Source organism: Akebia trifoliata, chromosome 10 (assembly GCF_017979445.1).
Source record: "Akebia trifoliata isolate Shusen 1 chromosome 10, ASM1797944v1, whole genome shotgun sequence".
NCBI classification, from domain to species: domain Eukaryota; kingdom Viridiplantae; phylum Streptophyta; class Magnoliopsida; order Ranunculales; family Lardizabalaceae; genus Akebia; species Akebia trifoliata.
Window position 1 is genome coordinate 23,623,864 of NC_141384.1, and position 18,970 is coordinate 23,642,833.

General features: G+C 33.3%; 1 protein-coding gene across 5 annotated transcripts in view; it reads left to right on the forward strand.

The window, feature by feature from the left end:
* Positions 1-1,370: 1,370 nt before the first annotated feature.
* The window catches only part of LOC147393347 (COP9 signalosome complex subunit 7-like), a 45,945-nt gene continuing 28,345 nt past the window's right edge, over positions 1,371-18,970 (forward strand). Inside the window, exons 1-6 of one of the 5 annotated variants that reach the window (XM_086456282.1) lie at positions 1,382-1,804; positions 2,011-2,086; positions 5,181-5,269; positions 14,033-14,122; positions 18,723-18,767; positions 18,869-18,939. In XM_086456282.1, the coding sequence (XP_086312408.1) occupies positions 1,646-1,804; positions 2,011-2,086; positions 5,181-5,269; positions 14,033-14,122; positions 18,723-18,767; positions 18,869-18,939 (530 nt within the window). In that variant the 5' untranslated portion in view covers positions 1,382-1,645. Of the gene's footprint in view, positions 1,805-2,010; positions 2,087-5,180; positions 5,270-14,032; positions 14,123-18,722; positions 18,768-18,868; positions 18,940-18,970 lie in introns of all 5 variants that reach the window. The other 4 variants (XM_086456284.1, XM_086456286.1, XM_086456285.1 and 1 more) reach the window with 4 other exon arrangements.

Consider the following 18,970-nt stretch of genomic DNA (forward strand, 5'->3'; position numbering starts at 1 on the left):
CGTCACTCAAAAACTTTTGACCCTTGACTTTACCCATATTTGCAACATCTTCAACATTTTCTAATTCTTCCTCAACCCTTGATTCATGGTCTACATTTTTCACATTCATCTTCAATCTTCATCTGAAAACAAAAAAGTTTAGATTAATAATATATCCTCCTAGGGCTCTGTTTTTTTTACCAATCTAAATTAATACTTTAATATATTTGGAAAGCAATTGTTAAATTTCACTACTAGGATTTAAATTTTAAAGTAATACTTATACCCAACAAATTCAACCAACTATTCTAAAATACAATTAATCCCATTAAAAAACCAATTCCCATGTTCATTAATTGAGAAACACAACTCACCTAAATAAAGAAAATCAAAATCCTCTAATCTTGAAAATAAAAATATTAATCAGCCTAATAAACAAAACCAATGTTCATTAATTCAAGGGATGGGCAACATATCGTTTCAGAAAATTAATTGCTTAGTGATGAATAACAAAGAAATCTTATAGCTCAATACTTGAATAATAGAGAAACCTTAAAAAAAGCATTGAGTAATATATATTTGTCACAATTAAAGGGATGGGCATATACCTCTTCAGAACATTGATTGCTTGGATGGTATTCTTCTTCAAGTGCTTCAAAAGCAAACATAGGGAGAGTGGTCGAAGAAATTTTTGACATAGAGAAGATTGGAAATTAATGATTTTTCCCCAATTGATCGAATGTGATTTTAGATTTTTTTTTTTAGTTCACTGTAGTGATCACTGCATCACATGAGTTTTTTTTTTCTTTGTTGGAAAAAGAAAAGGGAAGTAAAAACAAATTTTTTATTTTTATTTTTGTTTCCTTTGTTCTTTGTTGGAAAAAGGAAAGAGGAAGAGAAAACGATGAACCAAGCCAGAGGACTTTGGGGTAGTGGGTAAGAGAGAGAAAAATTGCCTTTTTTTCTTATTAGTCTCTTTGTCACATGTTGCACCTATATCAATTCTTTGAGCTTTGTGGGCAAAAAATCACACCACTTTTCATCAAGGTACGCATAAAAAATATCTATTTATCTATATGCACCTCCATGTCAATAAAGTGCGAAATGAGATCAATCTTGAGGTCACTCCAGCACGACTCTTTTATTTACTAATGATTTTTTATTTCTTATTAAAAATATATAATTTATTTATTGATTAAAATGAATTTAAGATAGTTTAACCAATGCAATCCGTCCAAAATTACTTAACTTGGACTAACCCGAACTCAATCCAATTTTAGAAGTTCAAGTTTGAGTTAACGTACTCAGGCCCCGGCCCCAGGCCCGATGATAGGCGTGAGTTGAGCTCTGATCTAGGGGTGAGTCTGGATTTACCCTTCAGCCCGCCAGGTTGCAAGTTGCAACCCCTACTCACGGGGCAGTCGGTATCAGAGAGCAAATCAGTCATTTTACGTCGACACGTGCATGTGCACAAAGATTTCAAAAGCGGAACCATTATTGAAGAAAATCAATTTTCGAAAGTTCCATAGCTCCCTGATTCGTGCCATTTTCTTTGCACAGAGAGAGAGAGAGAGAGATCAAATCGAACCCTTCGTCTCGCTCTCTCTGGTTAATAGATTCGAAGTTTTTTTCGCACTACGTCTTTCTTTGTTTTCTCTTAATCTCGATGGATATCGAGCAGAAGCAAGCAGAACTCATCGAGTACTTCGTTAGTCAATCAGAGATTTACAAAGGGGCTTCTCTCGCTAATATGATCGTCGAAGCTACTTCTCATTCGTCTCTCTTCGCATTCTCTGAGATTCTATCAGTCCCTAATGTCGTCGAGGTTTCAATCTCATCCGTGATTCCTCTTGTTTCTGCTCATCACTTTTACTTATTTCTCATTCAGACTATTAAATGTACTCAATTGGATTTCTAGGGTTCATGAATATGATTTACATATGTATATATATGCATTCAAAGATGATTGTGATTTAGTTGGAAGAGTTATGTTTGACATTTTATTTGTTCTAAGTTCTAACTATAATGCAGCTTCAAGGGACTGAGTATTCTATGTTTCTTGATGTGCTCCGTTTGTTTGCTCATGGCACATGGAGGGATTACAAGAGTAAGTTTAACAAATACTTATTTTATTTCGATCCATCCTTCATTTAATAGTTGATGTTGTCTTATTTGATTAGTAAGATTTCTGCTTTGATCTGTAACATATTCTTATCTCCTTGATCACTAGTTTATATTTAGTTACTAAGATGCATTCATTTTGAAATTGTGTCATTTTATATCTCATATAGATTTGGTTGGTGCGTCTATTTTGTTACTTTGTTTGATGAGAAGATTTAGAGGTAGTAGTCCATAGGTTTGTAGTACTAGGATTATAAGGCAGCAATTGAAAAGTTGAACAGCTTTTATGGGCCTTACATGGGCTATATGATATCGAGGTATGAATTGCATATAATAATCAAATTATCCATGCTTTGCCTTCGACACCGTTGTTTTTTAGATGTGTCCTGTTTTTTTGTTTTTTTTGTTCTTGAGATTTCCTCTGTTTCTTGGAGGGCATTTCTAGATTGGCTATCAATTTTTAAAAAAACTAGTAAGATGTTTGGAGAAGTTGTAAGCAATGTGATATACATCTTATCGTTATTCTCTATGCTCACAAGTGTGGGATTGTGTTTGGAGAAGTAACCTTGAGATTTTTTATAGAATGATAAAGAAGGTAAATGGAAGTTTCACCTTGTTAATGAGAAACAAATATGTTTTTCAGAAAAAAATGGGTGCCTCAACATTAGTAGGATTAGAATAATGAATTTGACTTTGTTGGGCAAGTGGATTTAGGGATTTGGGGATGAGTGTGACTGTGTGAGAGTTTTTAGAAGAAAGTTATCAAGGAAAAATACAGGATCATGAATAGTGGATGAGAGAGTGGTGAGGTGAGGTCTTTTTATGGGTGTGAGCTTTGGAAAGACATTTCTAAAATTGTACCGAAGTTTCAGAGTAGGGTCACATTTAGAGTTGGGAGAGGCAATAAGTTGAGATTATGTTAGGGTTGTTAGTGTGGAATTTCGCCCCTTTGTATGTAGTTTCCATCTCTTATCTTTTTGTATTCCCAAAAGAACTCTGATAAATGAATTTACGTTTGAAATGGGGAAGAATTGGCTTAGGAGATGATTTAATGAATGGGAGTTTCAAGATGTCACAAATCTTATCAGATTTATTTCTTATACCCTTATCGTTTCTTTGACGAAGGATTGAAGGGTATTGTTTGTAGTTGGGATAATGCATTTATTTATTTATTTATTTTTTGTAAAATCTTTCTACAAATTCATTGCACATACATCTCATTATGCACTCTCGGGGTATTGTGGGCCTAGTTTCGTCAAAGGTAGTGTTTTTCATTTGGGCGGCCACCTTTGATAGAATTCTAGCCATGGATCATATTATTGTTCGGGGCTAACGGTTTACTTTTTCTCCCTCTGTAAATTTTGTGGGGAATCTTTTAATCATTTACCTGTCCATTTTTCCTTCGTTAGGGGAGACTGGTCTCTTTTTCTTTATTTATTCCATACTTCTTGGTGATTTCCTAGCCCGGTTATTAACTTTTTCCATAGTTGGCAGATAAAGCCTTTTCATACGTGGAAAGGATACTATGATCATTAACTACTTTTGTTTGTTGGAGCATCTGGAAGGAAATGAACAACAATAATTTTTAAGGGAATGAATATTTTGTTCATTAAGTGAGCATTTTCATTATTGGTCCCCCTCCCTCCCTCTTTGAAGCAGGTTGTCTAAGGAGTTCAAGGGTGGTCTTTTTTGAGGATTTTATGTTTAGGTGGGATTTGAGGTTTGTAGTTAGTGAGTTGTGCTTCTTGTGTTTGTTTTGTTGTTGTAGGTAGGATGGCTTGGCCCCCTTTTCCTTTTTCTCAATAATTTTTTTACTCGTCAAATTTTTTTAAAGAGTGACTTTGTCCTTGCCCAAAATGCTGTTGCAATTAAAATGCATGTTTGCCGACGTAGCAAATTAAAAATTACTTCTACAAGCCTGTTGGAAATTATCCTGCCTCTAAGGAAGACAGAATGTATGGAGAATACAAGAAAACAACTTGAAGGAAATAATAATTCTTCGTCTAATAGATGACGCATGTTGGAAATTATCCTGCCTCTAAGGAAGACAGAGTGTCTGGAGAATAACAAGAAAACAACTTGGAGGAAATTATAATTCTTCATCTAATAGGTAAAGATTAACAAGACATCTTTTATCTACAGCTGCAAGAAGCTTTGGACCTCTGCATCTATTGGATGGGAAGGTACTATTTGGAGTGTTTTCAGAGGCGCTTGAGGCGTGAGCTTCGAGGTGAGGCGCACCAAAAAGGTGCCGAGGCATTACGGTGAGGTGACCAAACAACTAAGGCGTATAAAAGGCGTAGGCCTCAACTGAGGCATGACTGAAGTGTAAATGTTTTTGCTGAGGCGTAAACCTCAGTTGTATTTTCATTTTTTTTTTTTAATTTACTTTTGATTTCATTTTAAGTATTTTTGTACACCTATACTTTCAATACTACTAAACAAGTTATTGTGGATGTTGTTGAAAATGATACCACATGATCAAATCAAGAAGAAGATAATATGGATGTTGAAGAAGGATTTCATATGGTAGAAGATTGAAAGTGATTGGGTCTTGAGATTATTTTTTAGTGGTTGACGTGAACTTTTTAATTTTATTTATTATAATGGTGGACATGTTTAGCATTGAGTATTGACCATCGACTCTTAATTATAGGGGATTGAAACTTGAATTGGAGTATGAGGATTGAAACTGGAGATCTCAACGCCTCGCCTCATGCCTTTGTGTCGGAAAACATTGACTATTTGATCAGCTAAAGCTAAAATAAATTCTATGTATTAGCTCAAGATCCTCACCCCCTTCCCAGAGAGTGAGTTACAAAAAGAAACATTTTGGAAAAAATTTAGTGGCAAGGACAACTTGCTACATTAGCAAATTCAGGCAGACTCTACTGAATTGGTTGAGACCATGTGCATGTCCTGGTTTGCAAACTGTGTTGATGGCCAATTAGTAACTCAATTTTTTTTTCTTGATTGAACTTCATTGATGAGATTTTTCCCCTTAAGAATAGTTTGTAGAGTACAATGTCTATAAGATGTTTTAAATGGATTATGACCATGTAAATTTGTACGACTTACAGGTAATGCTGGTGGTTTTCCTCCATTGGTACCCGATCAAATCCGCCAACTAAAGCAACTTAGTGTTCTTACTCTGGCTGAGACAAACAAGGTTTTCCATTCTATTCAGTACTTCCTCACTAATTGTTTCTCCAAGTTCTGAACTTTCTCTTTAGTGGCTGTAAGGTTTTATTGCTGTTGGACATGTAGGTTTACTTGAATTTGCAGTTATTTGTTCCTTCGAATGCTTAACAAGTATCAGTATGTCACAAACTTACCTGATTGAGTGATCATGGTCAATTTTTTTAAATATTAAGGAGTGAGGAGAGGTATTCAACTGGCCAATCTATTGACACGTAAGCTTCACAAGCATGCATTTTTAAATAAATAAATAATAAATTTATGAATAAATAAATGGAAAATTATCACGCCCCAAAAACTCAACCCGAATCCCCATGATTCCCAAGTTGAATCTAGAGGCATGATATATAACTCATATCATGATAATCAATATATAAGCATAAGCGACAAATAAATAACTATATGTCATACTTGATCATTACCTAACAAAACAGATATGTATTCTCAAACATCAGTATATTTGACATATATATAAAATAGTAACGACATAATACCGTGTTCTTAGCTATATAAGAAAATGATAGCAAAATACTCAAACCTAACTCTACTTCAAAACTCATCAGTAATACCCATGCTCTACTCCTGGAAGTTTGGATTGATCATCTATAATGCCATGACAGTCGAAAGGATCACCTAAACCAGGTGCGCCTAAAATTTGTGATGTCGTAGGGGTGAGTAACAGGGGAGTTACCCAGTATGGGAATCTTACAATTCTAAATAATAGCACCTTATATGGAATTCGTAAATCATGCATGTTTGATATTCAACACATAACTGAAAATAATTGAACATTGATGTCATAAAATCTAGTAGAAAATTAAAACACAATTAAAAATCTGAAGAAACAATTGTTTATAATATAACATCAAATAATAAAGTACTATAATAGAGAGTTGAGGGTCACAACTGATGTGAACATCTCAGTCAAAATACGATTGTTCTAATGCTTCACCAGTGTGAAACCCCATCGTTAGTTATTGATTTTATGGCCAGCCTTTGCCACAATTTGGGTAACTGTTTTTCGGCTCAGGTTGGCAGTTGACCAAGGCCTTAAGAAACGGGCCAAATCAAGTAAGTCATTCTTTCTTGACTACTCTAGGCTATTAATGATCATTAACTAGCCATCTTCATCTATACTAATCTGGCGTGCATGTGATCCTCGATAATTTCTATCAATCATACAACTATCTACATCTTGTTCTTTATCCAAAATAGAAAAGAAATTTCTAGATTCCTGTTGTGATGTTGTGTTCTTATGCATCTCATAATACATAAGAACTCAAACAACGTAACTGTTATCTTAGAATAACACATCGTTCCGGAAATGTCACAACATGTTATTCTTTATAGGTTTTCACAATCTCTTTAATAAATTACTAAAATACTACATATAAGTATTTATTTTCTTTTCAAAACGTATTGGAAGTAAAACATACACGTGTTTTAAATACCCAATCCACTCTTAAATGTACAGTTTCATCTCTTTTTTCTTTTTCTTTCTTTCATGTCTTACACGACCATTAGTCCAAGCATTTCTCTCATTTGTGTCTTACATAGTTATGACTGAAGCATCACCTCATCTTTTCTCTCTTTTGTGTCTTATACGACATACACCGAAACATCTCACCAACTGGGTATTTTAAAAACACGACAATTAATTGAGAACTCGTTCTCATATTTTATTTTAATAAATTACTTTTCTTACTCAACTTTTTAATTAGAAACATTTCTTGGAAATCCATCACCAAAATGATTAAAGTAAATTGTCCACTAGTTTAACTTATTCAAAATTATGCATGTCTATAAAATATGAACAAAATATATGAATTGTATGTAAAAAACAACTTATATAATTGTTGTATTTTCCTTTTTGATAAGTACAAAATATGTATAAAGTAACAAATGTTTTGAGCTTTTTATCTAATATACATATTGTAAATATTATACAAAAATAACAACTTTCATAGTTGCTATATTTTATTTTTAACATGTATAAATACGTATAAAACACGTATAAAGTAACTACAAGCATGTAATAAATTCTTTCCAAGCAAAGTAATAATTATTAATATGCTTTAAACTCATAAAAACATTTATATAAATATCTATAAAATGTATGCATGCTGTTGAGAATAATGACAAATCAATTTTTGTTTTTAAAACTACTAAATCAGAAATATAAAACAAATAATGTTTTAAACTACAAAATTTAGAAATTTTTTTCTTAAAATATTCCTAAGGCTATCAAAAAAATTAAAAGGGCCTACCTCCTTATTTCTCTTTCTTTGCCTTTCCTTCTTTCTTTTCTCTTCCTTTTCCTTCTTACTTTTCTCTTTCTTTTATTTGTGTAGAATATGAAAAAAAATAAAAATCTGCTAGCATAATATTAGATATTTTCAAATAATATCTAAATATTACTAAATTTTTTTAAATTCTTTTAGAATTTCCTAGAAAGTTGGACTTTGGTCAATTTGACTTAGTCAAAATTGTTTGACCAGAGTTGACTTGACTTGAGTCAACAATAGTTGATTTGACTTGAGTCGACAATGGTTGACTTGGTATCTATATATATATATATATATATATATTTGGATATTACAAAAACATTCAATAAAAAAAGAAATAGGGGGGGGGGGAATAATTATAAGTCACAATTTCACATTCCAAAATTCAACCAAATTGGGCTTCTCACCTTATTTTATTTTAATCTTTTCAAAAGAAAATCTAATTAAAACTGAATCACATCCATAGTTTTATACTTCCAGATTTCCAATTTTTTAATCCCTCAAACAAAGGTAACATTCAAAGTGTGATTTCTTCTCCAACTAAAAGCATAATACCACTCTAAAACCAAACAAAGAAGTGGATGGGTAAGTTGGCATAAAGAGAAAATAGATTTAGGGATGAAACAAAAAAATAATAAATGAAGAAGAAGAAGAGCTAGAATTTGTTGGGCATATACTCGTAAATTAACAACTTTTCTTTTCTTTGAATGCATACCCCAGAAGCCTAACTATATTCTGGTTTTGAAGTTTCACAATCAAGATAACTTCGTTCTTGAACTCATTGAGGCCTTGTTGCTAATCTACTAGGGTTTGTTTATTAAGACCAAAGAAAATGTATAATATATATATATATATATATATATATATATATATATATATATATATATATATATATATATATATATAATTAATGGCCTTTATATGAGTTAAATATTATAACAAATTATAATTATAAGGACTACCATGCAATGATACTGCAAAAACAGGGAGAAAAAGAAAATAAAGATATAAAACTCATCCACATAAGGCGTATGCTTTATACAAAATATGCCAAAAAGAGTTCACCTCCTCTCTACCTCTCTCTCATTTTGATTGGAGGAAAACCCCTCTTCATTGTGTAAAATTTCAGAGAACACGTTGATCTTGCGATTGCATGGATCATACGATGGTCGAAGGAGAAATGAAGATGGGGAAAAAGAGTTTGAGAGATGGAATTGGACAGGGACATAATAGTCTCTCTCTCTCTTCCTTCTTCTCTCTCTTTTTGCTTCTATTTCTCTGATTTTCTAGAGAAATCACCAAAAATAAGGTAAGTTTAGTTTTCACAATTGTTTCATCTCGGCATGTGAAAATATTGAAATGTTTTGTACGAAACATTACGAAACGATACAATATTTTAAACCATGGGTATACTATTCTTTTGTCCATATAAAAACTTTACTGCAAATATTCTTATGAAGTAGAGATGGTGGGTTTTAAAACATTATTACCCATTCTTGGTTAGTCGACTCAAGACAGCTTAGTCGAGCCACTTTTTAGGGTTGCCAATTCAAAATGTCAACCTTTCTCAGCTACGCTTATGCTTAATATGTGTCAACTCAAGTAAGGTTTTGGCTGAGTTTTCTTGTAAATTAAATTACTCACCAGACTTGTAAGTGTCCACTTCATGGAGTTTTCTATGAGAACTATTGTTATTTTTGTTAGAAGATTAGGGTTAAGGAGAGAAGGGGGAAAATAGAGAAGAGAATGAGTACATCACCCCCAATAGGGTTTGACCTCTCTTTTATATTAAAAACATGTGGTTGGTCGTGTGGGTTTAAGTATTGGGCCCACATGACATTAAATAAGAACTTTAACTCTCCTCCTCAAGCTAGAGCATACAAATCTGACATGCCCAGCTTGGTACAAAAAGTAATAAAGGAACTCCTAGACAATGGTTTTATGAGAACATCTCCTAATTGATTTTCTGTCTTGGTATAGGGAGTAGATATCTTCTTAAACATCACCATATCACGAATAAAGTAGCAATCAACCTCAATGTGCTTGGTTTTCTCGTGAAATACTGGATTACTAGCTGTAAAGCTAGTAGCCTGGTTATCACAATCCCCATCTCTTTTAGAAGACTCTGAATCCAAAGTATTTCACATGCAGTATGTGCCATCGCCCTGTATTTTGCTTCAACATTCGAACAAGCTACAACTTGCTATTTTTTACTGTGCCAAGTCACCAAATTACCTCCCACGAAAGTAAAATACCCAGAAGTAGCTCTACGACCAGTCCTGCTCCTCGTCCTATTAGCATCTGAGAGGCTAGTAATGAATATAAGAGGTGAAAGTCCGTATAATAATCCTTTGTCTGGTGACCCCTTTAGATACCTCAGTATCCTAAACACAACATCCTATTGAGTCTGTCGTGGAGCATGCATAAATTGGCTAACTACTCCCACAACAAATGTAATACTTGGGCTAGTGATAGTCGGGTAGATTAGTTTGCTAACTAACTTACGGTAACGCCCTGCATCAAGATAAATCCCCCCCTGTTCAGCATCAAGCTTACTAGTGGTATCCATAAGAGTATCAACTAGTTTAGAACCCTAAGTACTAATCTCAGATAACAAATCTTGAACATATTTCCTTTGAGACAAATTAATACCTTATTTGGAGTGAGCTACTTCAATACCCAAGAAATAACGAAGAAGACCCAAGTCTTTAGTGTGAAACTGTTTGGCTAGATGAGTCTTCAAATCTGAGATACCACTAGGATCACTTCTAGTGATGATGATATCATCCATATAAACTATCAACTCAATAATTCCACCAGAAGAATGCCTTACAAATACTGAATGATTAGAAGTAGACCTAGAAAATCCATAGGCGAAAACAACTGAGCTAAATTTATCAAACCAAGCTCTAGGCGATTGTTTCAACCCATAAATTGTCTTTCGTAGGTGACACACTAGTCCAATTTTACCATAGTCAACATAATCAAGTGGGTGGCTGCTCCATATATACCTCCTGTTGCAAGTCTTCATGTAGAAAGCCCTTTTTAATATCCTATTGATATAGGGGCCAAACATAACACATTGCAACATAAATAAGAACTTTAACAGAGTTTAGGCGAGCCACTGGAGAAAAAGTTTCACTATTATCAACCCCACAAGTTTGTGTGTAACCCTTGGCTACAAGGCGAGCCTTCAACCTCTCAACAAATCCATTAGGAAGATACTTGACTGTAGACACCCATTGTACATAGCTCGCTTATCAGGTGGAACCGGAGATAGGTCCCAACTATGATTATGGTGTAGGACTGCAATCTTCTCATCCATAGCTAGCTTCGACCTAGAGGAGGATAATACTCACGTATAGGAAGTAGGAATAGAAATAACAGACAAGAAAAGTGCAAACTAGTGAAATGAAGGTGACATCTGATGAAAAGACACAAAATCAGCAATTAGGTGCTCAGTGCAAGTTCTAATACCTTTCCTTAAATCAATAGGAAGATCACTAGAGGTAGAAGTAGATGTTGGTGGATGTGGAAGAACCTCAAGTGAAGTTGATGAAAGATCTGGGGTTGATAGAGAAGATGAAGGTGCTTGGAAACGAATGCGTTGATATACTTAAAGAGGCACAATGGAAGGGTCACCTGCAAGAAGAATTGGAAATATAAGAGAAGAAACTGTAGGAGACAGTTTCCCCTAACGAAACGACACAAGATCCAAGTCAAATGAGGCACCAACAAAAGAAAAATAAGGTATAGACTCAAAGAATGTCACATCAACACTTACATAGTAATGTTGAGTGATAGGACAATAACATTTATACCCTTTTTGTGTATGAGAGTAATAAAAAAAAGGACACATTTGATGGATCTTGGGGAAAGTTTATCCAACCCAGGTTCAAATGAGTGAACAAAGCAAACACAGCTAAAGATTCTAGGAGTAACAACAAACGGATGAACTTGAAGATAAATTAGAGAGAAAGGTGATTGCCATTTAAAATTGATGATGGCATCTGATTAATAAGATGACAAGCTGTGATGACAGTGTCACCCCGATAAGACTTAGGTACATGCATCTGAAACATAATGGTGCGAGTAACATCAAGTAAATAACAATGTTTTCGTTCAATAACACCATTCTGTTGAGAAATATTAACACAACTGGTCTGATGAATAATCCATTATTTGAACAAAAAGATTGAATAGTAGATTGCTGTATTCTAAGACATTATTAGAATGGATTCATTTTTACAAGTTTGCCAAATTGGGCTGAAATTTCTTTATAAAATGTAAGCAAATCACGAGGTAATTCAATGCGATCTGTCAATACGAAGAGTCATGTCATACAAGAATAATCATTTACAAACGTCACAAAGTAATGAAAATTAGATAAAATTTTTATTTTTGACGGACCCCAAAGATCCATATGAATTAGTTCAAAAAAACTAGATTGACGACTATTAATACGACTAGTAAAAGAACTACAATGATGCTTGCTTAATTGGCAAGTCTCACATTCTAAAACTAACACTGAACTCAATTTAGGAATAACACAATATAAATTAGACAAAGACACATGACTCAACCGACAGTGTCACTGAAGAGGTGAAACTGAAGCACTCAAGGCAGATGCAGGCGCATCACGTATTAAATAGTATAATTCATCTTTCTCATGCCCCAAACCAATCATCTTTCTTGTCTTGAGATCCCGAAAGACACAATAAGAAAGGAAAAAAGTTATAAAGCACTGCAATGATTTTGTAAGTTGACTAACAAAAAGTAGATTAAAAGAAAAATTAGGGACCAAAAGAGTAGAAGATAAGGGAAGAGAAGAGTTCGGAAAAACATCTCCTTTCCCAACTACATTACGAGTGGACCTATCGGTTAATACAATGTGAGAGTTAAGATAATGAAAATTAAAAAAAAGACGGGATATACTAGACATGTGGGCATTAGCTCCTGAATCGATGACCTAAGATGAGGGAGACTTAGTAGCCATAAATGTGGGATTACTTGAAGTAGTTGTGGGTGGAGTAGGTCCTGCAGTCAAGGTAGTCAACTTCTGAAGAATCTCTCCCAACTATGTGGTAAGATCGGAAAATGCAGTTCTAGATGCAGTTTGAGAAGTGGAATCAGTGAAACTTTGAGGAGGCTCCTCTTGAGCCTGATTAGCCCAAGTAGGTTTATCCTATTTACCTCAACAAAATTGCTCAGTGTAGCCACAATAGGTACATTTCAAGTCACCACCATGGCCATTTCTACGACCACCACGACCACCTCGACTTCCTCTATCAACACCATAAAAAATTCTCAAATTTTCCATTCAAGAAGTAAATTGAAAATCCACTCAAAGATTAAAAGATCTCAAAAAAATATGAAGTATCCCTTAGGATATTTTATGATATGCAGCTAAGGTCGAGAGGTCAACAAAATAACAATTGAAATAAAATCGCAAACCCAAAAACACTTTAAAAAAAATTGAGATCCGGGCAAAATTTCAAACTATTGATCGAGAAGTCGAAGTACTCGATTTTTTTTTTTTTTTTGCAAGAAAACGCTGTTCACATAGAAAACACTTTTCACTGAGTACTATTCATACAGAAAACACTGTTCACGACCACTATTTGAGTGTCACTGTTCACACGATACTATTCCCATTTTTTTTTTTTTTTGAAATTGAATTTTATAATTTCGAAACTGTCCACCAGTTTTCCAATCATTTACAAACATCTTAAACAAACTTAAATGAAGCCCTAGATAAACATCTAGGTGCAAACAAACAAACCTCAAATACCTAATCCCTTTTTGGAACCAAGGCCTTAGGGTTTGGAAGTACTGGATCAAAGAGGAAAAAGATAAAAGATTAAGAAGATGCAAGAAAAGAAGAGAAATCATATCTAATGGTAGAAGTGCCCTGATACTATGTTAGAAGATTAGAGTTAAGGAGAGAAGGGGGAAAACAGAGAAGAGAATGAGTCTATCACCCCCAATAGGGTTCGGCCTCTCTTTATATTAAAAACATGTGGTTGGTCGTGTGGGCTTAAGTATTGGGCCCACACGACATTAAATAAGAACTCTAACAATTTTAATATGCATTTATCATCAGTTAATGACTGTTTATATTTGTTGAATCATTAATAATATTATGTCATCCTGGACGCCTGGTTGATTTTCTATTATCAGGTTTTGGTTAAAAAAGTAGATCTTTTTTCAAATCTAATCTAGATCATCAATTCTAGAGTGCTGAGGTGTCATTTGACCAATGTGGCAGTTGACATGGCTGAATGAGGACCTCGGTCCATGCTCTATATGGCCCTTGGGTCCATGCCACTTTTTTCCACACCTTTTAGGAGCAATCTATAGGAACCTCCCAATCTGTTGGTGGGCTATTTTGGTTTTGTGAGGTTTACTTATTTAAAATTGCTCGGCAATTTAATCGAGTACTTTCACAGGTACTCCCCTATGATCAACTTATGAAGGAGCTAGATGTTTTAAATGTACGTCAACTTGAAGATTTCCTTATCAATGAGTGCATGTATGCGGTATGTCCTCTTCTTGCTTGATGTTTTCATTTAATATTTTTTGTGATTACTACTGGGTCCATTAGGCAATGCATGGTTTAAGCATTGGTTTCGTTCAACTTATTGGCAAGTTGAAAATCCAAGACCTATTGTACGAGATGGTACCCTAATGCACATAGATGTATCTAAACTATTTAATGTCTATATGAGTTAAAAATATGATGTTTAGTGAAATAATACTACCTTTCATAACACATTTACCACTATTAAATTAATTTCCTGGCATGCATTGATGCATACTCCTTTCAAATGTATCAGTACTAGGGAAGAAATATATACAGTACAAGATGGTACACAATTTTGATCTATGAGTAGGACAGTGACCCCTCCACTCTATAACATATCATACCCCAGAGGTTGGATATAATTGTGAACTTTGGTCACAATTATATCCAACCTAAGACCACAAACCCCTCTTGAATGATTTTGTCTTGTATCCTAAGTTCTTGTATAATTTGGTGAACTCTCCAAATTCCTAATTGTGAATTGAACCAAAACTCTTGGAAAAGTGCAGTGCGTCCCTGTCTTAGGACCCAAACCAAAAAAAGAAGGGACCAAAAACTGGACCCTAAATGGTTGTCAAAGTGGGGTTGAAGTGGCAGGACTTGGATGGATACTTGTTGGCCCCAATTTTTTATATTCCAAATAGCTCCTTTTGTTTAAATTTTTGGATGGACAACAATAACGCCTTCCATTCTTATGATAGCTTACTAATATTAAAGGTAGTTTTGATGGAAAACTACAGTTTTATTTTTTAGGGACAATGATAATACCTTCCGTTTTGCAATACATTACCATAGTCACAAAGTCGGGGTTTGAGAATAAGTTGGCAAGGGAAAAAGTAAAAAAAAAAAAATGAAAAAATCAGGAAAAAATCGAAATAGTGTTAAGACAATATTTTTTTTTCTACTAAGTGATGTTATCATTTATATCATCAAATTCTATTTTAAACTTAAGAGTAAATGGTCTTTGAAAAAACCCTTTTAAAATAACTCGTTCAAAAAAAAAAAAAAATCACATTATTATTTTTGTTTAAATCCTAACTTTTTCAAAAAGTCGAGATAAAGTTGCGATTAAATCACAACTTTTGTTTAAATTGTGACTTTTTCAAAAAGTCGTGATTTAATCGCCAATCTTTTAAATCGTGATTTAAATACGATTTTTTGAAAAAGTCAGCGACTTTGGTGACTATGTACATTACCAACAGATTATGTAGTTTTTCCAATTATAAAAAAAAAAGATATTTAGTTTTTCCCGGATGATTCTATCAACATTAAATTGCACAAATTTGTATGATTGAATTCAAAATAGCCATCCGATCGTCTAGTCAAGGGCTTACACTTGGAGATTTAGAAAGAAAATGAGAAAATCCACAGAATGCACTACTTTGTGACCATATTTGAATTTTTCCGTCCTTATATATATATTTTAAGTTTCCTTGTCCATTGCTTAGATAGAAGTATAGAACTATATTTATATAGAACTTGCTTATGTTACGTTTAAATTAATTTTCTTTTAAATTTTCTTCTTTTAGTAGTAACTACGTTTGTGATATAATAAAAACATGTTTGATCGGTAAAAGAATGACTTATATCGAAAGCAACCAAAAACAATAGAGTGAAGAGACCAACCTAAAGCAATACAAATACTAAAAAACCACAGAAAAGAATAGAAAGCAATTATTGCCATCCTCCCGCAATAGTCGTCTTTCCATAAACAAAATCCTAGAACAAAAAGCCTCGTACTCTTTGTAAGATTTGGACCATAAATATATGAGAGACTTAGTGGTCAAATTGTGCCATGCACATTACCTCCTTGACTTTGATTGTTTGACTAATATGCTCCTTCCACAGGCTTCAATACAACATTAAAAAGAAGTGTTCAAATGATCCGACCCCTGAATGAGAAAGTGTGAATATAAAAGCTAAGTCATGGAAAAAGGTTAAAAAAGAATCATTCATAACAACAAGCTAACCACACCTCTCTATTCTCCTCTAAAGAGGAATTGGGAATTTCATTAATATTAGCTAGAAATCTTGCTGCCAACTCAACCTTCAAATCATTGGGCTTCCTCATGAAGTTGAAATTCCATGAGGTTCTCAAACCCAATTTTGATGATTTTGATGATGCTTGAACATGAAAAGAGAGAAGAAAATTCTTGATTTAAAGGAGACAAGTAGTACTACTTGATCTCTAGAAAACAAACTCTTACTTCTTTCCACCTTAAAATGAACACTAATAAACTCAGGGAATATTGGATACCATTCTAAACGTTACAACCATAGCCATGTCTACCTTTCCTAGTATCCCAACCAAATTTTTTGACACTATTTTACTTCCAAATGACCTTCATAAGTAGGTTTTACCTTTATTAGGCATGTCTAACTTTGCTAGTATCCCAATCAAATTTTTTGACACCAATGTTACTTCCAAATGACCTTCATAAGTAGGTTTTACCTTTATTATACCTTGTTGTGTTTTTTCTTTTGTATTAGGTATACTTTATTATAAATAAGAGAACCCTAGGAGTCGTGTTACATAAGTCAAAATCTCCTTTTATCTTTTCTTTATCCCCGTTTCATCTATCTTTTTTAATCTTACTTGGGCACTTGTCATTATAGCCCTAGACGTTCTACAACACCATAAAATGAACACTAATAAACTCAGTGAATATTGGATACCATTCTAAGCGTTACAACTGTAGGCATGTCTAACTTTGCTAGTATCCCAACCAAAATTTTTGACACCATGTTTCTTCCAAATGACCTTCATAAGTAGGTGTTACCTTTATTATACTTTGTTGTATTTTTTCTTTTGTCTAGGTATACTTTATTATAAATAAGAGATCCCTAGGAGTCGTGTTACATAAAACAGAATCTCCTTCTTTTATCTTTTATTTATCCCCTCTTCCTCTTTTTTTTATTTAAATCTTATTTCTACACTAGTTATTATAGCCCTAGACGTTCCGCAACACCATAAGCGCAAGGAAGAGCCTACAAAAAAGCATTTAGGGTGCTAATGTCAGCAGCCGTATGGTTGATGTTAGTAGTTGTATGCATAGTCACCAAGTCTGCATGCGGGATTAAAATGGCAAGGAACACTTAAGAAAAAACGAGAAAGAAACAAGAAAAAAGGGGAAGAATGATAAATATAAAAAACAATTAAAAGAGTGTAATACATATTAATATATTAGACATTTATTCTAACTATACATATTTTTGAGCAATAAAAATACTATTGAATATCAATGCATGATAACATGTTTCCTCACATAATTATACATTTTATGATGCTAAAAGAAAGACTAATCATATTCATCAAAAAAAGAAAGTCTAATCATCAACATATCTCTTAAGAAAAAGAACATATTCTTAAAAAAAATAAAAAATCATGACATCAAAACAGTAATCAAATCTCACATTAAACAGCATGTATGGACTAAATCACAAACAACTGTAAGGTCACATAAATTAACCATGTACCTACAAAAAAATGGGTTATTAACAATTTTTTATTTTTTATTTTTGAAAAAAGTGTTTAAATGTAAAGAACTTGTTTAAAGGGTAAAAACGTGTACAAAATGTTTAATCACGTTTTTATTTTTTTATTTTTATTGTTTTAATAGTAGAAGGTACAAAACATGTTTTAAACTAGACTTTTTTTTTTTGACAATCTTACTGACATCTAGAAACCCGAAGTTTTAAAAATATACCTAGGATTAGATATCTTAATATTTTGGGAATTATCTTTATTTTTCTGGAATTTTACAACTTCATCTTGATGGGGTTTTGAGAGTTTGAAAAAGGCAAGAAAAAATGCAGTTTCAAATTCATCGGATGGCGTAATCTATAGGTTTTTTTTTGGCAGTTCAAAACCAGTAAGTTTTAACTTATTTCAATTTTCTTAACAATTAGGTGCTCAGTTTGAGCAATTTTGACTTCGTTTGATGCATCTGAATTGTTATCACTTTGGACTAATCTTGAACAGTAGTGTGAACAATGCTTTGAAGGATTAGAACTTCTTTTTCTGCAAGTTTTATTGTTTTTCTTATTGGATAGCTATTATGTCTACTTCAAATATAGCTTGGATGCCATTTTTTGTGGTTTATGAGCATAAAATCATATGAACATCCCTATGAAATATCCAAGTATGCAGATTACCATGGTAAACTTGGATGGTAAGAGTTACTTGGAATAGTCTTAGTCAGTCCTGATGTCCAAATCAAGTGGTCACAATTTTGTAATGTTATTTGTGCAATGGTCTAGATAAATATCCTCCTTAAAGTTGAACAGTGGTATTTATAAGCATCCTTGTGAATTGATTTTTTTTTTCACTGACTTCACGGAGAAAATAACATAACTCCTTGATTTTTTATCTTTTATTTTTATTTTTTCTGAATTTCTTTTTGTTTGCATTTTAGCTGCCCAATTTTCATTTCAATTGTATTTTGTTTTATCATGTATTGAGAACAAAAGGATTGGCAATTTTTATTTTTCCGATCCAGAAAATTGAAAATTTGATATCAAATAAGCTGAAACTATTTGCATTTGATGTCTTATAGGGCATAGTTCGAGGAAAGCTGAATCAGTTGCGAAGATGCTTTGAAGTCTGAAATTCACTCTTTGTAGTTGCTTTAAATTGTTTTGGTGCGTTAAAGAAACAAACCCCTCTAATCAACACTTGTTATATTTTCTATGTGAGGTATAGGTACAATTTGCAGCTGGAAGGGATTTGAGACCTGGACAGCTCGAGAATTTGACACAAATATTATCAACCTGGTAACTCAGTTCATTTTATATTATATCAATA